The sequence below is a fragment of the Oncorhynchus kisutch genome, linkage group LG3, assembly GCF_002021735.2.
Source record: "Oncorhynchus kisutch isolate 150728-3 linkage group LG3, Okis_V2, whole genome shotgun sequence".
Classification (NCBI taxonomy): domain Eukaryota; kingdom Metazoa; phylum Chordata; class Actinopteri; order Salmoniformes; family Salmonidae; genus Oncorhynchus; species Oncorhynchus kisutch.
In genome coordinates, this window is record NC_034176.2 from 23,437,177 (window position 1) to 23,465,050 (window position 27,874).

Here is a 27,874-nt window from a genome sequence, read left to right on the forward strand (position 1 = left end):
AGAATCCATTCCTAGATAAATAGGCAAAATTGCCTTTGTTTCGCCAAAGGAAAACGTTATCACAAATACTATACACTTAGGCTATAAAACAACAAAAATCGACCCATGAAATGAGTTGGCTCAGTATTCAGCACTATGACATATCAAATGAAAAGGTGACAAGGGACACAATTTCAATAAAAAAGTCACTTTGGTTAAATAACTGCCAACTACAATGATTGAGTAGTCAAATAGTTCAATGATTTAAATAAAACAATGAACAGAGATTTACAAGCTCTGGGTGTAAATCCCTGAACAAGATACAGACCCAATACAATTGTGATGGATAAGAATACAAGCCCACAAACACAACTGGTGTACAGTAGATCCTGCACAGTGCACAATCTCAGACCAATATCAACACACATTATCCAGTGGACTCACACTGACAGAAATCTGAAGAGATAGTCCAGGACTCCCAGTCTATAAACAGTAGGATTCCTTGCTGGTCTCCCCAGTGTAAAAGACATTGCATTGATATATTGGCACAGAAAATAGATAGGCATATTCCTTGAAAGCATCACTTGGATAGAGTCAAGAGGGTTGTTGAGTTAAATGTTTGCAGCTGCACACAGTATTTTTTGCATAGAATCTGTGTGTACATACATAAGGGGCCTTGTGCAGTATTCTATTTATTTTACAAAAAGTCAAACTCAATGCACAGTAACTTCACAGATCTTGAAAAATAAAAAAGCATCTCTGCTTTGAAATTTCTAAGAGGATTTCTCTTAATGAGTGGTTATTCAAACTATTAACTGACCAGGGCTTTGTATACAGTATTCTCACAGTAAAATGCAACCGTTTCCTGTATGCAGAATCAATTCAATTGTTTATAGTGGCATACTCTTTTATACTGCATCAGCACTTTCTGAACATAAAGGAAAGTACAAACCAGTCCAACTAAGGGTTAAGCTCTAAAAGGACTGAGTGGGCAGTGGAGAAGGTGATAAAGTAACATTATCCATCTCCCCATTTGGCGTTATATGTGACTCCGATTTCCCAAACAGGAGGGAGTCAAATATTATTTGTTGTAAATTAATATTTTTCACATACATTTTATAGAAACATTCCAATATACATTAAATCTAAATTGTAACATGTCAGCATTCATATGTTTGTCAAACACCAAATGCTTGTGTGGAGGTGTTAATGATTGTGTGTCACAAGGCCGTGTGTGTGAAAATGAGTCCACAAGGGTCTGATGACACGACCATGTGCTTCACAAGTACTAAAATAATGACTGACCCACAGCCTATTTCCAGTCAAAGCTACAATGACATCATTATATGCATCTGTTCTCTGTTACTCAGACAGCAAATTAAAGAAATCTCAGAGGCCTTTGCTTTAGCAGTTGAAAAAAGGCCTCAGCTGATAAAATTTAAAAAATGACAGGTCAACATCTCCCTGATCGAGTAACATGTCACATTTCAAATGGTTTTCAAGAGACACTCAACCAGTGAGCAGCAACCTCAAAACACTTCCATATACGTATCCCATGTGTTCTTACAGTGTTCAGTAAGCATTTACCCGGACTACAAAAGCAAAGCAAAACTATTTGGGTTTGAAATCACACTACTCTGAGCATCACAGAAAGCGCACAGGCAAGAGACCTGATCTGATTGTCCATTACACTTCAAGGGCCAAAAAGAAAATGCTGGAATCTCACACATACTACCTGAAACACACACACACACTTTCACCATACACACCATGAGTATACAGACATCCCTCTAAAACAATTCAAACACACACAATCTGATTTGCACACACTACCAGAGCTACACAGACACTTTCTGATACAAGCTTGTGAGCCACACACACTCCCTAACTGAAGAGCTTCACAAAGCAGCCCTGGCAGTAGGGCTTGTCATTCTGATCCTTGAAGGTGCCCTTGTTGAGCTGCTTGAGGCAGAAGGCACAAACAAAGTGCTCCGGGTGGAACTTCCTGCCCATGGCTGTGATGCAGCGGCCGGTGATGGGCTTCTGACAACCCGAGCAGAGGGAGCCTCGCTGCTCGTGGTAGTGCACCTCACAGTAGGGCTGCCCATCATGCTCAAAGAAACTCCCATTCACAAATGGGGTGAAGCACTCCTGCATACCCAGAGAGAGAGAGGAGAGTAATGAGTAAGTACAAGTCAGGACACTTCAACATGAATGCCTTTATATAAAGGGAAATAGGCTGATTACAGACCCTGCAGACAAAGCACTCTGGATGCCAAAGGGAGTTTAGCGCAGAGATGTAGTTCTCCAGAATGGCTCGGGCACAGCCACCACATTTCGGTGCAAACATGTCAAAGTAGTCCTTCCTACAGTACGCCTTCCCATCCTTCTCATGGAAGCCTTCAGGAGACACATACAGATCATGAGTTCTGCACCTGACTCTAGAAATGGTCATTTCAAGTGAGCTCCAAGAACGGGTAAAACTCACCTTCTGGGCCAAAGAATGATCCACACTGAGCACAGAAGAAGTGTTCAGGATGCCATGTCTTGTCCAACGCAGTCACAACTTTCTGTAAACATAGGAACAGTTACTCTATGCTAGCTGCCATTGCTACACTGGATCTTTGGACTGCCTAAGTTGAAATAATATACACTGAACAAATCAAATCAAGCATGGAATGCAACGCAATGTGCTTTACAGGAAAATTAACGTAATGAAAGCATGGATGAGTTTCTCTGTATCAGTCAGAGAGAGAAAGAGCCACACCGTGGCAACGTTCCTCAGGCGGTAAAAACTATTTTGGTCACATTCATATTGTGCGATTCAAAATTGAGTTCAGAATCTAAAATAACACCTTGGTTTTTTACCTTTATTGCCCGTGAATTAAAATGTGGGGCTAGATTCTCTCTGTGCTTTGGCTCTAACAATAAGCACCTCGGTCTTGATTTAGCTGGAGGAAGTTGTGAGCCATCCAAGTATTTAAATTACTAATACCGTCTAATCATTTATCCGTGGAGCTGAAACCCTATGGTGACACAGAAAGGAAAAGTTGTGTATAGTCTGCGTAGCAGTGAAAATCAATGCTGTGCTTTCTGAGAACTCTGCCAGGGGGTAACATATATAAACTGAGCAGTACCGGATCCAAAAATCAAACCTTGTGGAACACCACAGGTGATATGTATAATCGGAGATATGTTCACCAAGGGTGACAAACTAAAATAAATGTTAACTCTTGACCCGTTAAATAGGTCCTAAACCAATTTAGAACTGGACCGGAGAGGCCAACCCACCTCCCCAGTCTGTCCAGAAGGACATCATGGTCAACAGTGTCGAATGCAGCACTTAAATCTAAGAGTACAAGGATAGAGAGCTGTTTGGCATCCGTGTTGGCTCGAAGATAATGTACCACTTTAACTAAGGCTGTCTCTATGCTGTGGTGGGCTCAAAAAACAGATTGGAATTTTTCAAAAATAGAGTTGGTACTTAAAAAAAAAATACCGGTTTGAAAACCAATTTCTCCAGAATTTTGCTTAAGAATGGAAGGTCGGAGATTGGCTGATAGCTTTTTGTGCATATGGAAAATGTCTGGGATCTTTGATTTCAGCTCATGAAAACATGGGACCAACACTTTACATGTTGCGTTCATATTTTGATATAGTGTCGTTACTGTTGTAGTATAGGTGTTTACTTACATCCAGTATAGGGCCGTTACAGTAGTGGCAGCGTGGGGAGAACAGGTTGTGGTAGTCCATCTCACAGTAGGGCGCTCCGTCACGCTCAAAGAAGTTTCTGGAACCTATCTCCTCCTGACAGTGGGTACACACAAAGTGCTCTGGGTGCCATGTGCGCCCCATGGCAGTAACCACCTGGACAAACAGACAGTATATTTACATTTACCATGTCAACAAAGCTCTGCAATTCAATTGAAAGTAACTTGAAGTTAGAGCGAGACCATGATCTTAGAAAGGCCACCAGAGCCTGATCTATAGCCCACCCAAGCCCCTCACCTGTCCCACGATGGGTTTACAACATGCCCCACACACTCCCTTGGCCACAGTCTGCACACCCAGTTTATGGAGGTCAGACTGCAGACTGCCGAGCATGTTGTCCAGCTTGTTGACCTGTGTTGGGGGGCCTCCAGGGCCACCTTTCCCCTGGGCCATGATCTGTCAAAAGATGGAGAGTGAGAGGACAGACACCAGAGCACAATGCATTCTCTCATAAAAATACATCTGAACAAATAACTCAACTGTGGGTGAACTAAAGGAAACTGAAGCCAGTGAGAAATAGAAGGATTTCCACCATATCAGAAATAGAAAGGTAGAGAGATCCATGCCTGCATTGGAGGAAAAATTGGGTCGTATTCTGTTTGACAGCCAATGGACACCAGGACCTTGGGGGGAGGTGGTGGTGGTGCAGGCTGCACTGGTGGAGGGGGCACTGGGGCTGGAGCAGCAGGTGGAGGGGGCTCTGGCTTGGGGGCAGGGGGCTGCTGTACTGGGACCGGTGGGGGTTGTACCAGAGGAGGTGGGGGAGGGATGGGTTCATGGGGTGCAGGAAGTTGAGGGGGGCAGGGGGGAGGGGGAGGAGGTAGGGGAGCAGGGGTCTGCTTAACAGCTGGGGGTCTCCTGGGTTCTTCTATAATAGGAGGGTGACGAGGGGCTGGGGGAGACTGGGGTGGGGAAATGACCCTCTGAGGTATAGGTGACTCCGAGGGAATAATGATCTGAGAAGAGACAGACGATGACAGAGGGAGAGAGAAAATTAAAGGTAAAGAACGGAAACTTGAAGGTAAAAAAATAATATCTGGAATGGTGTGATCCTGTTGTGATCGTATCCAGGCCAACCTTGTCCACCTCATTCGCAGCCCCATCGCCACGGAAACGCTGTGGCTTGGACATGACGATGACGCCCTCAGTGAGCCAATCGTCCGGCTGCTTGATACGGCGGTCAGCCAATCGGCCAATCCCCAGCTTCCCCTGCAGTTCCTCTATGAGGCGGTCCTGTGAGCTGCTCTTGTTGACGATGATGGGGCCCATCCGCCCCCTCCGGGGGTGACCCTCTCGGTACATGGGGTGCACATTGGGGGTCTCCTTGGTGCGCCTTATCACGGACTTAAGCTAGAAGGAGAATGAGCATCAGGACTCCATAGTGATCCAGTTACAATACCACAGACCAGGTGAGTGGTTCAGTTCAGAGGAAGCACCATTCCAGTTCACTCAAAGCCAAAGGCAGCCATCTCCTCAAGGGTATCTATCAGCAGTGGGTAAAGGCATGTCCAAAGGAATGTGTCAGTGAGCTCAGAGTCACACTCCATGCTGTATTACATGCTCAGTCCCCATCTCACCCCCACCCATCACACAGTCCCATTTGTTCTCTGACCGTTAAGCAGAACATAGTTGGGCAAGATGCGGGCATCATGCTGACGCAACAAGTGAGGTAGTCATAGGATGCAGTCACAACTCAAATTGTTTGGTTTTAACAAGACATGCCAACAAAGGTCACAGCCAGGCAGTACTGCTGAGCATTCAGTGCTTTTTCAAGTCTGTTCGATCATTGAAAAATAATCACGGTTTTGATTATTAACGGACAAGTAGGCGGGGGTGCAATAGATTGTCATTGTAGTTAATTACCAGGTATTCTGTGCTGAACTATGTAGAATATTGGCCCGTTGGAAACTACAACTCCCTACTACATCGCAAAGTTCAGGCTTAATCTGATTTCTCAATAGAAACTGGGCCTCAAGCTCACAAAAAATTGAAAATAAAAACTGTATTCAAACTTAAGACATTGTTTTTAACAACTAATTGACCAAACAAAAAAATAACCAACATTTCGGTTAATTGCTCATCACTACCAGGCAGTCAACAATAAGAGACTGCAGTAGCAGTAAACATCCAGATGTGCACATTGTAAGGACAGCATCTACACACACACACACACACAATTTGTCAAACAGATGTTTTGGTATCACACCAAGCCATTTCTGCCATCTCAGAAAGATAGTTTTGTATGAATGACATTTAACTCCGTTGTTTCTATGTGTGTTTGTGCAGAACAGCACAGTGTGGTGGTGAGAGCTGCCCCATACATGTCCAGATGCAGAGACCCTGTCCATGGTGGCAGGCTGCAGCAGAGGTAGGTCCATGGCAGCATCAGGAGTTCCAGGGCAGGAGGAGCCATCCAGGGACTCATCCATCCAGCTGGCCTCAGTCATCGGGGTCATGCTCCCATCTGTATAAGGTCTCTCTGTATAAGGAGTCATACTACCATCCAGTCCATCTTGGAGACACATGTTCAGCTCCACATCAGCCCAGTCCATGAGCTCCCTGTGCCCATCTATGTGTCCACTCATTACTGACCCATCCCGGGTAATTGTCCCCTCACGGGTATTTGCCCCATCCCGGGTACACCCGGTAGTGTCTGGCTGAACCTCCCTTCTGTCTAAGGGCATGATGACCTCCTCATGTACCTCCTGCACCACTTCCCTCTTCAGCTGAGGTGCCTCCCCCTTCAGCTGCAGTGTGTCAGTAGGGACTCTATCGTTCTCCATCTTGGTGAAACTCATTGCCAGCAGCTTATCCAGGGCTTCATCCAGAGAGGGCTCAGCTGCAGGGACTGGCTCTAGAACTCTCCTGGAGATCTTGGGGCTGGTGAGAGCTGGGGGAGAGGGAGACTTAGAAGAAGCGACCAGAGATGGTGAGGGGGCTTTAGCAGCAGTGAGAGGAGGACTCTTGGTGACAGAAGCATGGAGAGGTGAAGGAGTCTTGGTGACAGAAGCATGGAGAGGTGAAGGAGTCTTGGAGGTAGAGACAGGAACAGGACTAAGACTCTTGGTAGTGGTTGGAGTAGAGAAACATAGATCCATGTCAGTCAGGGGACTGGTGCTCTTGGTAACAGTAGGGGGAGTTGTACAAGGTTCTAGAAATGAACTATGGGATTTTAAGGGGTTATTGTCCAGGGTGACACTGGCTGAGTTCAGTGATGGTTTAGCAGCATTAGGAGGACTTGGGTATGTGCTAAGTGAAGGGTTGGAGTGGTTGAGGGCTACCAGAGACTTCTGACGAGACGACAGGATGGTCGCAGAGACGTCAATGACAACTTTTGGTTCTGGGTCACTCTCTGCAAATGACAGAGGGCTCTGGGAGGTTACAGTAGTTGGGGGAGGGCTTGATAATGAGGGATGTGGAGGGGACACTGCCCCCCCTGAGTCCCCACTTTCCTCCTCTATGTGCAGCTCCCATGCAGGTAGAGAGAAAAGAGGAGAGTCACAGGCAGGTTGAGAGGGTGAGAGGGAGGAGGGGGCAGCTGCAGCAAGGGAGGAGCTTGTACGTGGAGGAGGATGGACCTCCAGAATGATGCTGGGGGAGGTTCCTGCCTGATCAAGCTGAAGGTCAGAGTTCATAGACCCCAAGGAGCCGAGGACAGGCTAGGACAGGACAGGCAGGAGAGAGGAAAGGGACACCACAAGAAGAGGAAGATATTAAAGAGAAATAATCAGATTAGAAAATAGATCTAGAATTAAAAAGGTATCTACTAAAGGATTTTTCATGAGGTAATAAGAGGACAAGCGTAAGACACACACACACACACACACACCTTGAAGTCGGAAAGGGAGGCCATAAGCTCATCAAGTTCGCGTGTGGCACAGGAAGCTGACATTCTGGCCTGCTGCTGAGAGGAAGAGTCCAACTCATTGTGAAGGACAGAGGGGCTGCAGAATACACAAGCAAAACATGATCACACACAATCAAACATTGACCTCCTCATTTTTCATTTCATCCTAATATGTGATCAGATGGAGCACCCAAACACAGGCTACAGTTGATTATTAACATTATCTCATTGCTAGCTAGCTTGTATCCTATAATTCAAGGTGATGACAAACTCCGTGTCCTTCTGTGATTCTTGATTAGGAGTAACTGCCAATCTGCTTACCTGGGAGTGGGTACAGAGCCCTCCAGCTCATCCAGCAGACTCTCCACAGTGGGCCGGCCGTCCTCCACCACCTGCCTCCCGTTCCATTTGGTCTTCTCCTGAGACGGAGGGCTCACCATGACGTCAGGGGGACCCCCGTTCTCCTGCACATAGTGGGTTATGCTGCAGGACGGCAGGGGTGGGGCTGTTTCCTCTGTGGGTAGAAAGGACAGTGGGACATGATATCATCACAGTATTATGCAGTAAACACATACTGCAAAGACAAGAGAGAAGTTCCGCTTAGGTAGCATAAACACCAAAACCTAGTGAAAAATTATGTAGGATGTGTTTAGCTGTCTGTGTACCTGTGGTGGGGAAGGAGGGAGAGTTCTGCTGGACAGCGTTGAGCTCCAGGAGCAGCCTGTCCAGCTCTGACAGGTTACTGCCCAGAGCTGAGCTCATAGCAGCCGCAGACTGGTCAGCAGACTTCTGTTTGTTGGGGAAACTGACAGAGGCAGAGAGACAATGCTTTGTCAATTGTGTTTGAGTATAAAACAGTGACAGACGGTATAGTAGCCTCCCAGTCGGGGTGCCTTCCTAAAGATCTGTTCCTATGGCCCTCCTGCCTACCTGTACACGTGGTCCTCTTCAATGTGGGACACGGGCGGGCTGCTACTGTCCCTGGACCATAAGCTCTTCGGAGCTGAACCCAAGGACTGCAGAGGAGGACATTCACTAAGTTTAGTCGTGAAAAGCCATTTAATGAATGAGATGTGTGAGTCTGAGTCGTGGTTCTGAGGTACAGTATGACGGACCTGTTGGGAGGAGTGGTGGGAGTCCAGGGAGTCTATCACAGAGCCATTCAGAGCCTCAGCCGAGGGAGGGGGTGGCACCGGGGGAGGGACTGACACATCCTGGTAGGAGTTCCCTCCAGTGGGAAAGGAGTAGGGGGTCTCCTCAGACAGGAACACAGGATGCTTGGAGATGTGGGACGTGGTGGATTCCAGGTCCGCCAACAAAGCGTCTGAGAAGGAGAGAGATACCTCCATTGTTACACAGCAAACACTCAGTCAAACATTACAGGCAAAAATACACAAACCAAGGCTGCCTCTGTATCATTACATCAATACAAAATGTGTTTGTTTAAAGATTGAGGGTGGACATTTGTTTCCCCTCTTTCTGGAGCAAATCATTCATTGAAGACCAACACGACTTCTATGCTTAGCATCAATGTGAATGTGACAGATTTAGTTATTTTGCCTCAATTAGAATGAAAATAATTCAAAGCGCCCAGCATCTGGGCCTCTCCAGCTGGAGTCTACTGAGCGGCGGGTGTCTGTAAACTAACAATGCCCATGTGTACCGGTCAGCCTCTCACTCCAAAAAAAGCCTGCTCCCAAGGCCCCCTCCACCAGGAGCCAAGTTTAGGCCCTGTCATCATCACAGCTCGACAGACACAAAGCCCCAGTGTCATTTCTAAACCCACTACAGTCTGGTTAACATCTCCCCTGAAACCCCCACCTTCCTCGCTCCATCAATCTTTCCATCAGGCTCTAATATATTGCTGCTTTCAGTAAGTACCTGGCTATCAGTCTTTGCTTGTCCATCGTTCCTTCCGTCTGATTGTCTTCCTAACAGAAAAACGCCTTTCTTAACCTGTTGCCCTTTTCAAAAGGCTTTGTGTGAGTGTGGACATCAGACAGACATCATATACATCTCCAGGGCTATCCTGTGTACAGCATTAGTGTCCCCTGGAACACCAGAACAAAATAGACCCTTACATCACACACTCCATCCATCCTCAGTCAGTCAAGCATAGCCTGTTCAAATGTTCCTGTTCATACTGGATGGTGTCAAAGGGAATCCTTGTTGTCAACTCCATATAACAATTCAAAAGCCACCCCATAAGACTAGTTTCTCTGAATCATATGAGCCAATTTACATAAATCAGCTTCAAACCAAGAGAACATTAAAATAGGCTAAACTAAATTATATGATAAATGGACAGTCCGTAAGATGCCAACATTACTACAACTTTGAGGTGAACAACAAATAGACAAATCATTTTTTACAGACCACAGTCAAAAAGTCCCATTTCAGTCACACACAAAATCCTCTTTGCAAGAAGAAAAACAAAAGCAAAAAAACCAGACAAGAAATGAAGATGAAATAAAGGTCAGAATATTCAAGCTTTTCTGGGTAAAATGCCCCCTTACTATCCTCCTGATATGCCACCTGACAGATCCAGTACCCAGAAGTGTGTGCAACGGCTTATGCAGCCAGAGAGGGACAGAGCTAGACAGAGAGGGACAGAGCTAGACAGAGAGGGACAGAGCTAGACAGAGAGGGACAGAGCTAGACAGAGAGGGACAGAGCTAGACAGAGAGGGACAGAGCTAGACAGAGAGGGACAGAGCTAGACAGAGAGGGACAGAGCTAGACAGAGAGGGACAGAGCTAGACAGAGAGGGACAGAGCTAGACAGAGAGGAACAGAGCTAGACAGAGAGGAACAGAGCTAGACAGAGAGGAACAGAGCTAGACAGAGAGGAACAGAGCTAGACAGAGAGGACTAGCTAGTGTCCTGTCTGTTGAGGGTGTGGTTTGGAGGCAGGGGGACAGAGACACACTGGATATTAACCAACAATATTTTGTTTATTTATTTAACTTGGCAAGTCAGTTTAAGAACAAATTCTTATTTACAATGACGGCCTACCCGGGCAAACCCGGGTAGGCCGGACGACGCTGGCCCAATTGTGCGCCGCCCTCCCTCCCTCCCACACCCTCCAACTCACCCCAGGGATACATGTCACACTCATAATAAAGGCTGTGTCTACTTCTGTAAACAGTCAAATATTGTGCTCTATTTTCTAAAATAATTCCCAGAAAGATTTTTTAAATTGCCATCAACTAGACGTCAACGACATCTCTATTGTTCATCCTTAACAACTTTATTTGAATAGGACTGTTACAATTGTTCTGTGGGAACAGAGCTTTCAGTTTAACCAATTCACTACCACAGAGCTTTCAGTTGAACCTATTCACTACCACAGTACTTCCCCCACTGTTCATTCAAACCACAGAGACCCCAACCAGTAGCTAGGTGTTTACGTCATATAGTTAAACCACAGAGACCCCAACCAGTAGCTAGGTGTTTACTTCATATAGTTAAACCACAGAGACCCCAACCAGTAGCTAGGTGTTTACTTCATATAGTTAAACCACAGAGACCCCAACCAGTAGCTAGGTGTTTACTTCATATAGTTAAACCACAGAGACCCCAACCAGTAGCTAGGTGTTTACTTCATATAGTTAAACCACAGAGACCCCAACCAGTAGCTAGGTGTTTACTTCATATAGTTAAACCACAGAGACCCCAACCAGTAGCTAGGTGTTTACTTCATATAGTTAAACCACAGAGACCCCAACCAGTAGCTAGGTGTTTACTTCATATAGTTAAACCACAGAGACCCCAACCAGTAGCTAGGTGTTTACTTCATATAGTTAAACCACAGAGACCCCAACCAGTAGCTAGGTGTTTACTTCATATAGTTAAACCACAGAGACCCCAACCAGTAGCTAGGTGTTTACTTCATATAGTTAAACCACAGAGACCCCAACCAGTAGCTAGGTGTTTACGTCATATAGTTAAACCACAGAGACCCCAACCAGTAGCTAGGTGTTTACTTCATATAGTTAAATCTATTTAAAGCTGTAAGTTCAGCAAGTAAGTCTGCTCAAAATAAGCTGCACCTGGTGCCGACATGCTGAACAAGGACTTACTAAAGTTGACGTCATCACCCTTACAATAAAGCCTTTTTTTTTTAAATATATATTTTGTAAATCACTGGCCATCTCCCTATCCGGTCATTCACTTGGGAATTGATATCTTACACATTATGGTGTGGTTTCCCAATAAAAGGGAATACTAAAACAATAAAAATCACACATGGCTAACCAGGTATGATATAGAGTACGTAGAAGAACTTCATGACCTTACTCCTGGCAGCGAGGAAAAGTTCCTCAGTATGTTGCCAGACTGGGATCTCTATTCTCTGCCTAGTACCACTAGACTACCCCCCGTTGCTACTACATCTGTGACACTGGTCAACCCCTGTGGTACTGATCAGTCAGAGATCTTAGTCCACATCTGATTAAGTGTTTCAAGCAACGTATAGACTACTGTCAAGGGTATAGCTAACTCGATGACATACAGCGAAAGCTGGTACCCACTACCCACCTTCATTGTAAAGGAATTGTTTGTTAACAAACTAAAGAACAATGAGTAGAGGATATTTAAATCATAGCTAGAGGTCAGCCGCAATACACTTGCCTGTAGTGCTTTAGGCCAGGGCTACACTGACATTCGGCTTTACTGGAGTGTGAAAGTGGAAATGCCACGAATAAATTTGTGTTGATTGTCCCTCCTGTGGGAGGCAGCAATGAGTCTGACACCGATGAACTGTAAAATGGTCTGTGGCCTGAGTTGGTCTGGGGGGAGTTAGTGGCATTAAGGGGTGGGGGTAAAGGTTATGAGATGGGTAAAATCCAATCATTTTTCAGAGGAAATCCTGACTACTTTTGGAAAAAAAAAGAGTATTATACAACTGTTCTATGGGAAACATTTATTCTGGATTCTAAGCAGGGCTAAATGCCAGAGAGATCAGTTCATCTGACTTTGTTTATTGCAGCTTCTATGACCTAAATAGATTTGCAATACATTCCTGTCCTGCCTTGCCTTTTCATTGAAAGCATCTTAACATAAAGTCAATGTTCAAACATAGGCCAACAGCCTTGTGTTGTGTGCATACTGTATGTGCATTCTTCGGGTGGTGGGTACGTGTAGATTCTTGCCTCTGTCCATAGCCCCCCTCCTCCTAACTGTACCAAAGCCCTGCAGTCTTTATCTGATAGGCGGGAAGGTACATGGTGTATTCCACACATTCCACTGTCCGGCTCCGAGAGAGAAAGCAGCCAGGGAAACAGAGGAGGGCGGCAGAGGAGAGGCATGAGGTGGAGGCCAAGAATGGAAGAGAGGGATGATTTGGTTTACCCAGGGACTCTAAATATCAGTAATATGTCATCTACATGAAATTAACAAATATTAAGATAAAAACACAGAATACAATGTTTTGTAATACAGGCTATAATTGGCAAGACAGAAACCACCAGTCAATCAGTTGCACTATGACTAGGTTCCAGATGAGAGGGAAAAAGAGAAAAACCTGGCCGTTTAGTTTAAAAACAATCGATGTACTACTCTATAATTTAGATAACAGGGCCAGATCAGAAAAGTACCACATACTTTAAATTGCAGGAGAAGAGAGATGTCAATTTGTATTACCCATGGCAGGCCCAGAGTGCCATGCTTCCCAGGTTAACAGGCAGACAGGCAAGCTAATCTTTCCCACATTGGATACAGTGATGGGCCACCAGGGTCCACGACTCACCTGTTTATAGCTGGGGGCAGAACTGGCCACAGCCCCACGTAGAAAGTAACACTATCTGGCCTACCCAACATTATATTTATATCAATCAGGAGAGACAGGGGCCAGAGAGGGGTGGAGAGAAATACCACAGAGGAGAATAGCAGATAGGGAAGGGGGAGTGGGAGTATACAGCACAGAGAGACAAGGGTGAACAGGGAGTGTAAAGACATACTGAAGGGAGTACAGACACAGTGAGAGAGAGGGAGTGGTGTGGTGTCTCAGAGAAAGACAGAAAGATCTTGAAGCAAGATGGGGTCAACGGCTTCAAAATAATCCCCACCAAAAATACCCGCCCAAGCAGCCCCATATCCGAAAGATGACACTCCCCTGAAGACCAAAATAAAAGCACTTCCCCACAGGCCAGTAAATCAGATGACAGGGGAAAGTCTAAAAGACCATTTTGACACACAGTCATGCTTAGACATTGAGAACAAACTCGCACCAATAGATTAGTGAGAGAGCCAGCGGCTACCATGAGTTTGTGTGTGTTGGAGGGGGTGTGAAAACCTCAAGGATAGACGGTCTTGTTTCTCTTCCCCAAGTTCAGCTTGTGCAACAACACTGAATCAAACCAACCAACCTCCAAAAACAGCCAGCCATCTTCCATGCTCTGTGGCCCTGTGGAATCCTCCACACTGAGCTATTTGAACAACATGCCCTGGGGAGTCCCAGCCTGAGTAATGTGGGAAGAATCCAGCAGGAACTCAGATTCCTGCTCCATTACACTGACCCATCAGGAAAATAATTAGCACTGTTCTCAGAGCCAAGAAACAAGGCCAGAGAGAGATGGGAAAGTGACAGAGAGGGAAACAGTTGAGGAAATAAAGGCAAAAGACGTGGTAGGAAAGAGGGCTTGACTAACTTTTATTGGTCAAAATTGTCCATAACAGCAGTGGCAGAGCATTAATTTCCTGGCCCTGAACACAGATTCTGCTCATTGTTTTCTCTTATGTTTCCTCAGGATGTGAGGCAGGGTTCATTGCCTAAGCAATGAGGTCAGTCATGCAGATCCCCCTCCCCCAGACTCAGAACAGGATGGGTGTGGAAGGAGCACAGAAAGAGCTAGACTGGACTGATTTACAGACAGGACCCTCACATTAGTTCAGAAGGCAGGCCCACAAACATACAGTAGTGGTAGGCATACAGGGAGAAACCCTACAGGTCCCTGGGGGTGATGACTAGTCTGGTAACACTGGCCCACTGCTGACTTACTGAAATACAGAAACTCACCAACTGCCAAAGTTGTAAGGACAGCTATGTTGTCTAAGTTACAGAGTGTGGTTGGAAAATATCGTAAACATTTAGGACCACTAGTGTTGGGCGGTATCCAGATTCTCATTCCATTTCTGTACCATACCGAGGTATATGGTATTACCAAATGTGCACACAAGGGGCGCTATAAATATGTTTTTTGGGGGATGCACAAAACAATTTAGGCACTAGGGATGTTGATCCAGGAGAGGATTGAATGTCTCGGTTGTAACCAAGAAGCTTGATATCTAGCCACTTAGCTAGGAAACCAAATGCATAGCTGGAGCCCTGAGCTAGATATAATTTGACATCTTAGATTTCTTATAGTTATACTTAACTTATAAGCAGTGGCATAGCACCCCCTTGGCACCCCTGCAGCGCCCTCAAAAAAATATATATTTGGCACCCCTGCAGTGCCCTCATAAAAATATATATTTTAAACACTATTTCGAAATAAACATTTTAAACCGTATACAGAGGTATCGCCCAAGCCTAAGGACCACACCATTTAACATGCACCCAGTCCTCTCTTGAACAAGGGAATATGGCAATGTTTCTACAAGGTAATCAATGAATACAGTCCACATCTCCTCAAAAAGAGGATACAGGACCCTGAACAGCTTCTACCCAAAAGCTAAATCGTTAGTCTATGTAGCCATTTGGTTATCTGCCTGGACCCTTTTTGGACTAACTATGACTCATCACATATGCTTATGCTACTTTTTATCCCCTGTCACTTTAATCCTAGTTATATGTACATAATTACCTCAATCACCTCATACCCCTGCACATCGACTCAGTACTGGTATCCCTTGTATATAGCCAGGTTATTGTTACTCATTGTGCATCTATTATTAAGCGTTTTACTTTTCTATTATTTATCTTTCTGTAACGGCCGTTGTTGGTGGAAGAAGGTGAGGACCAAGGTGCAGCGTGGTAGGTGTCCATATTTATTAAAATGAACACGGAAATAACAAAATAACAAAGAGAAACGACTGAAAACAGTTCTGGCTGGTGCAGACACACAACAGAAAACAATCACCCATGAAACAATAGAAAAAAAGGCTCCCTAAATATGGTTCTCAATCAGGGACAACGATTGACAGCTACCTCTGATTGAGAACCATACCAGGCCAAACACACAAATAGCAAATCATAGAAAAACTAACATAGACAACCCACCCAACTCACGCCCTGACCATACTAAAATAAAGACATAACAAAAGAAACAAGGTCAGAACGTGACGCTTTCTTTCATTCTGCATTGTTATGGGCCCGTAAGTAAGCATTTCACTGTTAGTCCACATCGGTTGTTCACAAAGCATGTAAAAAATAAAAAGTGATTACTGTTCAGACTGCAACGTTGCCTCTCCTATAATGCTGTCCTCTCAACCAGCTGCCCACCGACACACCACGCACCACTCTTATCTTAATGACTGGTCATGACATAAACGAAGGCTGCTTCAGCCCACAGGGACAGCTAATCTGTGTGTTTCCCAAGCATGGAGAGTCAATCATACAGGCTCCTGAGGAATTCACAGAGAGGAGAGTGGGGACACGCCACACTAACACGCCAGTAAGACAGGCCATCTGACTGACTGTCACATGTGGGTAAAGACGCACATCTGGGAGAAAGCTCAGCTGCACTGCGGCCACATCAGTAATGGTTCTGGGCCTTGTTCTGGACCTGGCGACCACCTGATCGGAGCTGCGTGAGACATGTCCGAGTCTCTGGAACGTTCACATGCCTTGTCTAACCTAGGATTGCTCACACGGTACAACAGAATCCCCCCTGCTTTTTGGGAGGGTAGGAAATGGGGACATCTCTCGTACACTGGGCCAAGTAGAAAGAGGAGAGGATGATTGGGTTACGCAGCTCTACGTCATCAGAGGAATCCCTGCAGAGACCAGGAATAGTAGGACTGACTGAGGGTACCGGTTTGTGAAGAGCCCTTTCTTTACAGGGCCAGTGTGGAACAGTGGTGGGAGTTGGTGAGCCGTAACCCAGTAAGTATTTGGCCTTGATGTTAAGACATTCCACAGCAGCCTCTACCCCTCCCTCAGGCCTGGCTTCCCCCGACTTAAGACAGCAGGCTCCCTCTCAGTTAACAATCAGTCCTTTCACTGGCTCAGAGCAGCTTTACCATCTAATGAGCCATGGAGGTATTCTCAGATCAGGCCAAGCACAAAAGATGTCTCCTCATGTCTCCTCCTAAAAAAACAGTGCCCATCAGCCAGCATGATCAGCCAGATGCTTGGTCCCTAAAATGCACTGACACATGTAACCATGGAATATGATCTATGTGTACAAGTATGAACGGTGCAGGTTCGCATACAGTAGGCTCTGCTATTAGAGGTATGCCGGGTTCCAGGCGTTTGTGTAAATATCTCTAGTACATATCTGTATCTGAGAAAGTCCTCTAGTCGTTTGAAGACCCATATTGCTGCAGGTCTGTAGGATACTCTAATGTCTGAGTATGTACTCTAAACATGACTAACCAGCTAACAAACATTCCCAGAACTTTAGAGGTTCCCTTAAGTCTCAATAGGTCATTAACTAACGTTATCATAGGAATGTTCCCGTGATGTCCTAGGAATGTTTCCAAGAGACCATCACCTTAAATGTTAAATAGAACGTCGTTACCTTGTTCTCAGAACTTAAGATGTTAATACTAATGTCTCCAGTTCTGATTGTTAGGAGAATATTCCATCAACGTCCCACCCAACATACACAGAACATAGTTGCCATGTTATCAAAAAATAACTTGTCTAGAATCTTAATAGTTTAAGTGGAAACATGGCAAGAACATTTGTGTCAAATGTGTCATTACTCATCTTGTTACTGTTGCCCAGCCAATCAAGGCCCTGATTGGTGAACCACTGATCCACTCACAGAGCTCTGTCGGTTGGCAAGATTAGGGACACACACACAGTGCTTTTAACATAGTGTCCTCAGCTTCCATATTTGCCGCACATGATTTAATTGTGCATGTTCATTTATACATTAAGTATTATTCAGCATATCCTCACTCGGGAGTTGAACTCACAACCTCTTGGTTTACGATATGGTAATCTTCCTGCTACACCATGTCTGTGTCAGGTATCAGCTGATATGACTCTTCTCTCATCATTGATTTGATTTAAATTATTTCAGCAATTTAAGAGCTTTCGGTTTAGGGGTCTAATGTTGTTGGGGCATTTGACCCCGTTTTAATCTTACTCCTGAATCAGTATGATAAACTATTTTGTCATTTTTCCACATTAAAATGTCAAGAAGATGGAAAGTTGCGCAGGGAAATAAAATGAATAAATACTGATAATTTATGAGGTAGTGGAAAGGTGGTCAATTTGAGCTCAAGGTATAATCCTACAGATTCCCAGCTTTCAACAAGAAACTGATTTTAATTAGATACTTTGTCATGTAGTGTACGTAGACACCTGCTTGTCAAACATCTCATTACAAAATCATGGGCATTAATATGGAGTGGTCCCCCTTTGCTGCTTTTAACAGCCTCCACTCTTCTGGGAAGGCTTTACACTAGACGTTGGAACATTGTTCTGGGGACTTGCTTCCATTCAGCCACAAGAGCGTTAGTGAGGTCGGGCACCAATGTTGGGCGATTAGGCCTGGCTCGCAGTCGGCGTTCTAATTCATCCCAAAGGATTTTGATGGGGTTGAGGTCAGGGCTCTGTGCAGGCCAGTCAAGTTCTTCTACGCCAATCTAGTCAAATAATTTCTGTATGGACCTCACTTTGTGCACCAGGGCATTGTCATGTTGAAACAGGAAAGGGCCTTCCCCAAACTGTTGCCACAATGTTGGAAGCACAGAATCGTCTAGAAGGTCAATGTGTTAAGGATTTCCCTTCACTGGCACTAAAGGGCCTAGCCCAAACCATGAAAACAGCCCCAAACCATTATTCCTCTTCCACCAAGCTTGTGTGCCCTACCACTTCGCAGCTGAGCCATTGTTACTCCTAGACACTTCCACTTCACAATACAGCACTTAGTTGACCAGGGCAACTCTAGCAGGGCAGAAATTTTACAAACTGACTTGTTAGAAAGGTGGCCACCTATGACCGTGCCACGTTGAAGAAGTCACTGAGTCATTAAGGCCATTCTACTGCCAATGTTGGTCTATGGAGATTGCATGGCAGTGTGCTTGATTGTATACACCTGTTAGCAACGGGTGTGGCTGAAATAGCCAAATCCACAAATTTTAAAGGGGTGTCAACACACGTTTGTATATAAAGTGTAAGATAGGGGTGTGGTCATTATTTGACATGAACATATTTGCTAAGAATGTGAAGGTAGTGTGACTCCCCTTGTGGATCTCAAACCCAGGCCACCAGCACTTATGATGAACACCATAACCACTGGGATATTCTTGGGACATGTGCTTGCTTAAAAGGCCAGTATAGTTAGGACCTGTCCAGAAGCAAACACTAACTCTTTCTCTGTAGGCACTTGTGAAACAACTAGATAGGTGTAAACAGGAGTAATATTAAAAACAGGGTTATATGGCCCACAAACATTAGACAACTATACAAAAAGCCCTAAAATTGCTGAAATAAGGGAATCAAATCAATGAGAGAAAAGTCAGATTAACTGATAACTGCAGTGGCAAACCGTGATTATCTGACCTAGGCTTTAGTTGTGGAAACAAATGACAATACATCAGATCAAATTTAGAAAAAGAACAGAAACAGAGCATCACTTAATGCACCCGACATTATATTGTGTAGTCGAACCATTGCAGACTCTAGTGCAGGAGACGCAATGCTTTTTGATGAAAATCAAAAAGCAGCTGTGCTTCGGGCTGCAGCACACAAGGCCAGCACACAGACAACAATTATTTTCTGTCCTCAGATACAGAGAGCTGTGATACCCGGTGTGCAGATGAAGAGGTCCCAATAGAATACATCCTCGTATACCATGGATTGGATGTGTAACAAGGTTAGCAAAATGTTAACTAAAATAAAGTTTAAAAAAGTCACAAAATGAACCTATTACAACTGGAGCAGGCCAACCCTGCTGGGTGTGCAGGTTTATGTTCCAGCCCAACACTAACACACCTGATTCACTGTATTGAACATAATTGGTTAATAATCAAGTGCGCTATTGCTAGCTGGAACAGAAGTCTGCTCACCAAGTAGATAAAATCAAAAAGTTTGTCACTTGTGCTGAATACAACAGACCTTACAGTGAAATGCTTACTTACAGGCTCAAACTAATAGTGCAAAAAAGGAATTAGGTGAACAATGGGTCAGTAAAGAAATAAAACAGTAAAAAGACAGGCTATATACAGTAGCGAGGCTATAAAAGTAGCGAGGCTACATACAGACATGGTTAGTCAGGCTGATTGAGGTAGTATGTACATGTAGATATGGTTAAAGACACTATGCATATATGATGAACAGAGAGTAGCAGTAGCGTAAAGAGGGGTTGGCGGGTGGCTGGACACAATGCAGATAGCCCGGCTAGCCAATGTGCAGGAGCATTTGAGGTAGTATGTACATACAGTTGAAGTCGGAAGTTTACATACACTTAGGTTGGAGTCATTTAAAACTCGTTTTTCAACCACTCCAAAAATGTCTGGTTAACAAACTATAGTTTTGGCAAGTTGTTTAGGACATCTACTTTGTGCATGACAAGTAATTTTTCCAACAATTGTTTACAGACAGATTGTTTCACTGTATCACAATTCCAGTGGGTCAGAAGTTTACATACACTAAGTTGACCGTGCCTTCAAACAGCTTGGAAAATGCCAGAAAATGATGTCATGGCTTTAGAAGCTTCTGATAGGATAATTGACATCATTTGAGTCAATTGGAGGTGTACCTGTGGATGTATTTCAAGGCCTACCTTCAAACTCATTGCTTGACATCATCGGAAAATCTAAAGAAATCAGCCAAGACCTCAGAAATAAATTTGTAGACCTCCACAAGTCTGGCTCATCCTTGGGAGCAATTTCGAAAACGCCTGAAGGTACCATGTTCATCTGTACAAACAATAGTACGCAAGTATAAACACCATGGAACCACGCAGCCATCATACCGCTCAGGAAGGAGACGCTTTCTGTCTCCTAGAGATGAACGTACTTGTGCGAAAAGTGCAAATTAATCCCAGAACAGCAGCAAAGGACCTGGAGGAAACAGGTACAAAAGTATCTATATCCACAGTAAAACGAGTCCTGTCGACATAACCTGAAAGGCTGCTCAGCAAAGAAGACACTGCTCCAAAACCTCCATAAAAAAGCCAGACTACAGTTTGCAACTACACATGGGGACAAAGATCGTACTTTTGAGAAATGTCCTCTGGTCTGATAAAACAAATATAGATCTGTTTGGCCATAATGACCATCGTTATGTTTAGAGGGAAAAGGCTTGCAAGCCGAAGAACACCATCCCTACCATGAAGCACGGGGGTGGCAGCAATGCCAACCCAATCTGATCATACAACTGTGTGATCACACACTATGGAGTAACTTCTTTGAAGTTAAGTGTTGAAACTTGTTAACTATTATTCAAGACGAACTAGTATCATACATGTACAAATCAGTACACCCACACATTTTATTTGACATTTATTTACATAGGCAAGTCAGTTAAGTCTTATTTTCAATGAAGGCCTAGGAACAGTCAAATAGCCCTACACCTGGAGGTGTGTTGGGTCATTGTCCTGTTGAAAAACAAATGATAGTCCCACAAAGCACAAACCAGATTGGGTTGGTGTATCGCTGCAGAATGCTGTGGTAGCCATGCTAGTTAAGTATGCCTTGAATTCTATATAAAAACACTGACAGTGTCACAAGCAAAGCACCGCCACACCTCCATACTTCTTGGCGGGAACCACACATGCAGAGATCATCCATTCACCTACTCCGCATCTCATAAAGACATGGTAGTTGGGACCAAACATCTCACAATTTGGAGTCATCAGACCAAAGGACAGATTTCCACCGGTCTAATGTCCATTGCTCGTGTTTCTTGGACCAAGCAAGTCTCTTCTTCCTATAGGTGTTATTTACTAGTCGTTTCTTTGCAGCAATTTGACAATGAAGGTCTGATTCACGCAGTCTCCTCTGAACAGTTTATGTTGAGACGTCTGTTGAACTCTGAAGCATTTTTTCGGGGCTGCAATTTGAGGCTGGTAATTAATGAACTTATCCTCTGCAGCAGAGGTAACGCTGGGTCTTCCTTTCCTGTGGCCGTCCTCATGAGAGCCAGTTTCATCATAACACTTGGTGACTGTGACGGCACTTAAAGAAACGTTCAAAGGTCTTGAAATGTTCTGGATTGACTGATCTTCATGTCTTAAAGTAATGGACAGTTGTTTCGCTTTGCTTATTTGAGCTGTTCTTGCCATAATATGGACTTGGTCTTTTACCAAACAGGGCCGTCTTCTGTATACCATCCCTACCTTGTCACAACACAACTGATTGGCTCAAACGCATAAAGGAAAGAAATTCCACAAATTAACAAGGCACACCTGTTAATTGAAATGCACTCCAGGTGGCTACCTCATGAAGCTGGTGGAAAGAATGCCAAAAGCGTGCAAAGCTGTCAAAGGCAAAGGGTGGCTACTTTGAAGAATCTCAAATAAACAAATCAAAATATAACACTTTTTTGGTTACTACATGATTCCATGTGTTATTTCATAGTTTAATGTATTCACTATTATTCTACAATGTAGAAAATAGTTAAAAAAAAAAGAAAAACCCTTGAATGAGTAGGCATGTCCAAACTTTTGACTGGTACTGTTGCTTAAGGGGGCACCTTTGACACGACGACAAGGTGAAGGTGCTCTTTACTCAAATGGCACAACAGAATCATACAGATGGTCCACAGCATACAGTGCATTCACTAAGTATTCAGACCTTCTCTACATTGTTACGTTACAGCCTTATTCTAAAATCGATTACATTTTTTTTTAAATCCTCAATCTACACACAATACCCCATAATGACAAAACAAAACCAGTTAGAACTTAAATACATTTACATAAGTATTCAAAACCTTTGCTATGAGACTCGGAATTGAGCTCAGGTACATCCTGTTATCCATTGATACTTAGAGTCCATTTGTGGTAAATTCAATTGATTGGACATGTTTTGGAAAGGCACACACCTGTTTATATTAGGTCCCACAGTTGACAGTGCATGTCAGAGCAAAAAACCAAGCCATGAGGTCGAATAATGGTCTGTAGCGCTCCGAGACAGGATTGTGTCGAGGCACAGATGTGGGGAAGGGTACCAAAAAACCTCTGCCGCATTAAAGTCCCCAAGAACACAGTGGCCTTATTCAATCTTAAATGGAATAAGTTTGGAACCACCAATACTCTTCCTATAGCTGGCCACACAACCAAACTGAGCAATCAGGGTAGAAGGGCCTTGGTCAGGGAGGTGATCAAGAAACTGATGGCCACTCCTCAGTAAAAGGCACACGACAGCCCGCTACAAGTTTGAGACTCCTTTGGGGGCCTTTTGGCAGACCATGAGAAACAAGACTCTCTGGTCTGATGAAACCAAGATTGAACTCTTTGGCCTGAATGCCAAGCGTCACAACTGGAAGAAACCTGGCACTATCCCTATGATGAAGCATGGTGGTGGCAGCATTATGCTGTGAGGAAGTTTTTCAGCGGCAGGGACTGGAAGACAAGTTAGCATCCAGGGAAAGATGAATGGAGCAAAGTACAGAGAGATCCTTGATGAAAACCTGCTCCAGAGTGCTCAGGACCTCAGACTGGGGTGAAGGTTCACCTTCCAACAGGATAATGACCCTAAGCAAAGAGCAAACACAACGCAGGAGTGGCTTCGGGTCAAGTCTCTAAATGTCCTTGAGTGGCCCAGCCAGAGCCCGGACTTGAACCCGATCGAACATCTCTGGAGAGACCCGGAAATAGCTGTGCAGCGGCACTCCCCATCCAACATGACAGAGCTTGAGAGGATCTTCAGAGAAGAATGGGGAAAAACTCCAAATACAGGTGTGTCAAGCTTGAAGTGTCATACCCAAGAAGATTGGGGCAGCAGGTAGCCTAGTGGTTAGACCGTTGGACTAGTAACCAAAAGGTTGTAAGATTAAATCCCGAGCTGACAAGGTAAAAATCTGTCATTCTGCCCCTGAACAAGGCAGTTAACCCACTGTTCCTAGGCCGTCATAGAACATAAGAATTTGTTCTTAACTGACTTGCCTAGTTAAATAAAGGTCAAATGAAAGAGATGAGGCTGTAATTGCTGCTTCAACAAAGTACTAAAATTTCATTTTTTAAATAAATGTGCAAAAATGTCTAAACCTGTTTTTGCTTTGTCATTATGGGGTATTGTGTGTAGATTGATGGGGGGGGGGGGGGACAATTTAATACATTTTCGAATAAAGTTTAACGTAACAAAATGTGTAAAAAGTCAAGTGGTCTGAATACTTTCCGAATGCACTGTATCTTGTATTACTGAAGGATGCCTCCTTTCATATCTGGAAAAGGACAAGATGGAAAAGGACTGCTGCTGCAGTTTTTACTTTGTCCTTTTCCAGATCATCTTCACAGTGGGAATCCAGTCGACATGGGTGTCTTGACAGAGATCAGCTGGTGAACCTACTGTAGTACATAAACAAATGAAAAGCATACCTGATGTTAGAATAGCACTTCTTTAGGTCACCTAAACCAACCTTAATTGTTTTGTTTAACTCATTTTGGTGTTTAAGTCACAAAGACTAAATATATTGGGCTGGAACAACCAATAATCAACACAGCGTCCTCTCCCATTCAGACCTTTGTCCTATGCTGTAATGTCCATACATTTTATCTCCTCTTATGAATAAAGTTCAACAAATCATCAAATCAAATTGTTACATGCCCGAATACAACAGGTGTAAACAATGCAGTTCAATAAATAAAGTTTAGAAAATATTTACTAAATACACAAGTTATTTTTATTTTATTTGATCAATTGTTCAGCAGTCCTGGGGGTAGAAGCTGTTAAGGAGCCTTTTTGGTCCTAGACTTGGCGCTCCAGTACTGCTTGCCGTGCAGTAGCAGAGAGAACTGTCTATGACTTGGGTGATTGGAGTCGGACAAATTTTGGGGCCTTCCTCTGACACCACCTATTATATAGGTCCTGGATGTCAGGAAGCTTGGCCCTAGTGCTGTACTGGTCCGTATGCACTACCCTCTGTAGTGCCTTACGGTCTGATGTCAAGCAATTGGCATACCAGGCCGTGATGCAACCAGTCAGGATGCTCTCGATGGTGCAGCTGTAGAAATTTGAGGATCTGGGGACCCATGCCAAATATTTTTAGTCTCCCGAGGGGGAAAAGGTGTTGTCATGCCCTCTTCACACCGGTCTTGGTGTGTTTGGACCATCATAGTTCGTTGGTGATCTGGACACCAAGGAACTAGAAATAAGCATTTTCTGGTTTGCATATGGCTTTATACAGCTCGTTGAGTGCAGTCTTAGTGCCATCATCGATTTGTGGTGGTGTTTAGACAGCTACGAATAATATAAATGGGAACCATCTTAGTAAATGGTGTGGTCTACAGCATATCATGAGGTATTCTACCTCAGGCGAGCAATACCTCAAGACTTTAATATTAGACATTGCGCACCAGCAGTTGACAAATAGACACACACCCACACCCCTCGTATTATCAGACGTAGCTGCCCTGTCCTGCCGATTCATGGAGAAGCCAGCTCTATATAATCTGTGTCGTCATTCAGCCATGTCTAGGTGAAACATAAGATATTACAGTTTTTAATGTCCAGTTGGTAGGATAGTCTTAAATTGTAGATCGTCCAGTTTGTTTTCCAATGACTGCACGTTGGCCAATAATACGGAGGGTAGTGGTCGTTTACCTACTCGTCAGCATTTTCCCCAATACAAGTAAAGAAACGTCTGATATAGCCTATAAGCCTGTGCCACTATGCACGTATTAATAGTCTAAATTATCACTATCCAATCTACTCTAAACATTAGGAATACTAGTCTTATGTTAGTCTCTAAATGCTAATAATAGAGGCATGTAGTTATTTGTTATAAAATGTGCCTTTTTATGGCGAAAAATATGCTTCCGCAAAACTTGACTCACTCGACACATGCCAATAGCTCGACTACAAGCTATCTAGCTAGCAAATATTGGGTTCAGGTCTTGATGGGCAAAACGTTTATTTTTATTTTCTGACAGTTCTTGAGTCATCTCATTGCTGCCATCAATGGTGTTTCATGATTCATGATTGTAAACATGTTTTTTTCCCCGTTGTCTTTCCTTCCTTGTTAGAGCAGCTAAACAATCCACAAAAAAATCACCAGGGTGATGAATCTATTAGTTTTAGGCACTGTTATCATGCAGTTTGGGGATGCAACTCGGCTGTTGTCGGAATAATTCAAGTCTTCCAACATGGCCAGCAGGAGGCATCGTATGTCAATTGCAAACCCGATATTGGCTCAAATCTAGGTTGTGCCTTTAGATTTAGAGAAAACTAAAGAAGAATTTCACTTCTCAAACCCCTGGCGTAGTCTGCTTGGTCTGTTTCGCAAACGTTCCCGGAAGTCTGGCTATGTTGCACCTCTGGGTTTAGAAACTCTGGCATAGACACCTCACTTTTTTTCCTTTCAATTTTTTTTTATGGCCGCCCATTGCAAGTCAAAATGTGATTGGTTCATTCCACTGTCACTCCAAAATTCTGCACTAATAGCTGAACTGCATAGGCCTTCTGTCCAGCTTCTGAAGGCCTAGCCAATGGCTGGCTGAGCTAGCTAGACTTTTCTACCCAGACACCACCAAAAGAAAATCCAGATTGAAGAGAAAAACCTATCCAGTTTTAACCCATCCCTTCTTGCAACATTCCTATCAAACGTGTCTAGTACATTATTATCTTGTATTCTGAGAACATGGCCATGTATGTTTGGTGTAATATTCCCCTAACCCTCAGGAAACTACATCAATGAGAACATTGTAACCACATTCTATTGAAGTTCTGTTTGACATTAAGGGAATTTTCACCTAACAACAAAATATGCTGAAGAAGGTGCTCAGAAGGTTTTTGCTAACATAAATCAAATTAATTTAATTAACGGAAAATTTGACACAGAGGAACCTTACAAAAATGATCTCCCTAGAATGGTTAGCTGGGTAGCCTTGGACAGGGGTTGGACATGAGACCCAGCCTTGGACAGTTTCAGCCTTGGACATGAGACCCATATATAAAACAGAAGACACTCGGCCTGCTATCAGCACAGAACTACCACTACAAATAAAGTTAGAGACAACCAAATACAAGTAGGGATCCAACCACTATATAATAAGTAAATATTTAGTTTCACTCATATGCCATGAATGTTGCCATTAAAAGTTAGTAAATCTAATTTGAGCAGGGTGCCTGTGGAGAAGGCACAACCATATTTGCCATACAATAAGTGACAATGGGCACTTAAATAAGAGACTATTTATGACATTTCACATGTTTTTCTTATATTGAGATTGTGTCGCCATTTGGAACGTTTGGATAACACTGAACATAAAAGGCTATAACGTTACAAACTTGCTCCGTGTTACTTTGGCCAACTTCAAGCATTTGTACCAACTGCAATGAGACAGAGTTGTAGTAAAAAAATAAAAATACGCCCATAACTCTTACGCCTACGATGGTAAAGTCAATCAATATGGGTGGAATCTCGTTTTTATACAAACAATGTTGACACCATCAGACGAACTTTTGCTAAAATGTTTGCATAAATTCTTTGTAAAAAATTAAATAAAAAGTAAACTGACGAGATTACTTGTTATTATTCAGTTCGAATGCGTGAAATCCGACATGAAAAGATAAACAATGTTTAATTCGAAGCTTTTGTACGTAGTTTAAACTTTAAACCAACTCTCCGTTGGCTTCAGATATTTACAAAAATCCCAGGCCGTCGATTATCCCAAGACCTTGAAATCTCCGGCGCTTCGAAATACATTGTTTTCTCTCCACCCATACTTACCGCTATACTAAATAGAAAAAGGCTGAGATTAGAAAAGGACATGGTTTGAACTTACCTAAATCGTCCATACTTCCAGAATTGGCTTCACCAGTTATTTTTTTTTTTCGATCCTCTCAAAATCTCAATTAGTTTACTCACTGTGCTGAAGTTGGTTGGGAAGTACAATACATGACCGCACAGCGACGAGCACGCGCATCTATATACGCCGACATGAAGAGATCCCGGGTTGTTTAAATAACTTTGATAAAGGGCGGCCTCTAGCGAG

At 43.8% G+C, this 27,874-nt stretch overlaps 1 protein-coding gene across 3 annotated transcripts; it reads right to left on the reverse strand.

Moving 5' to 3' along the window:
• Window positions 1-27,817, reverse strand: LOC109878363 (paxillin). Of its 3 annotated transcripts, XM_031819256.1 has the most exons (14): window positions 27,665-27,801; window positions 8,713-8,921; window positions 8,528-8,613; window positions 8,263-8,402; window positions 7,919-8,111; window positions 7,580-7,694; window positions 6,072-7,409; window positions 4,828-5,100; window positions 4,317-4,706; window positions 3,988-4,146; window positions 3,673-3,846; window positions 2,468-2,549; window positions 2,231-2,379; window positions 1-2,130 (listed from the first exon to the last, which is right to left on the reverse strand). In XM_031819256.1, exons 1-14 carry the CDS (start codon window positions 27,675-27,677, stop codon window positions 1,864-1,866), a joined length of 3,588 nt encoding a protein of 1,195 aa, XP_031675116.1. In that variant the 5' UTR covers window positions 27,678-27,801; the 3' UTR covers window positions 1-1,863. The 3 variants fall into 3 exon arrangements, with proteins under 3 accessions (XP_031675116.1, XP_020326215.1, XP_031675117.1); XM_020470626.2 differs by lacking the exons at window positions 4,317-4,706; window positions 4,828-5,100; window positions 6,072-7,409 and having other exon boundaries at window positions 27,665-27,817; XM_031819257.1 differs by lacking the exons at window positions 1-2,130; window positions 2,231-2,379; window positions 2,468-2,549; window positions 3,673-3,846; window positions 3,988-4,146 and having other exon boundaries at window positions 4,525-5,100.
• Window positions 27,818-27,874: the final 57 nt, after the last annotated feature.

Coding starts and splice junctions, on each gene's coding strand:
- LOC109878363 (XM_031819256.1), bottom strand. Junction 7,695..7,918: donor GGCTCTGTACCCACTCCCAG/GTAAGCAGATTG, acceptor TGTATTCTGCAG/CCCCTCTGTCCTTCACAATG. Junction 2,131..2,230: donor CAGAGTGCTTTGTCTGCAGG/GTCTGTAATCAG, acceptor CTGGGTATGCAG/GAGTGCTTCACCCCATTTGT.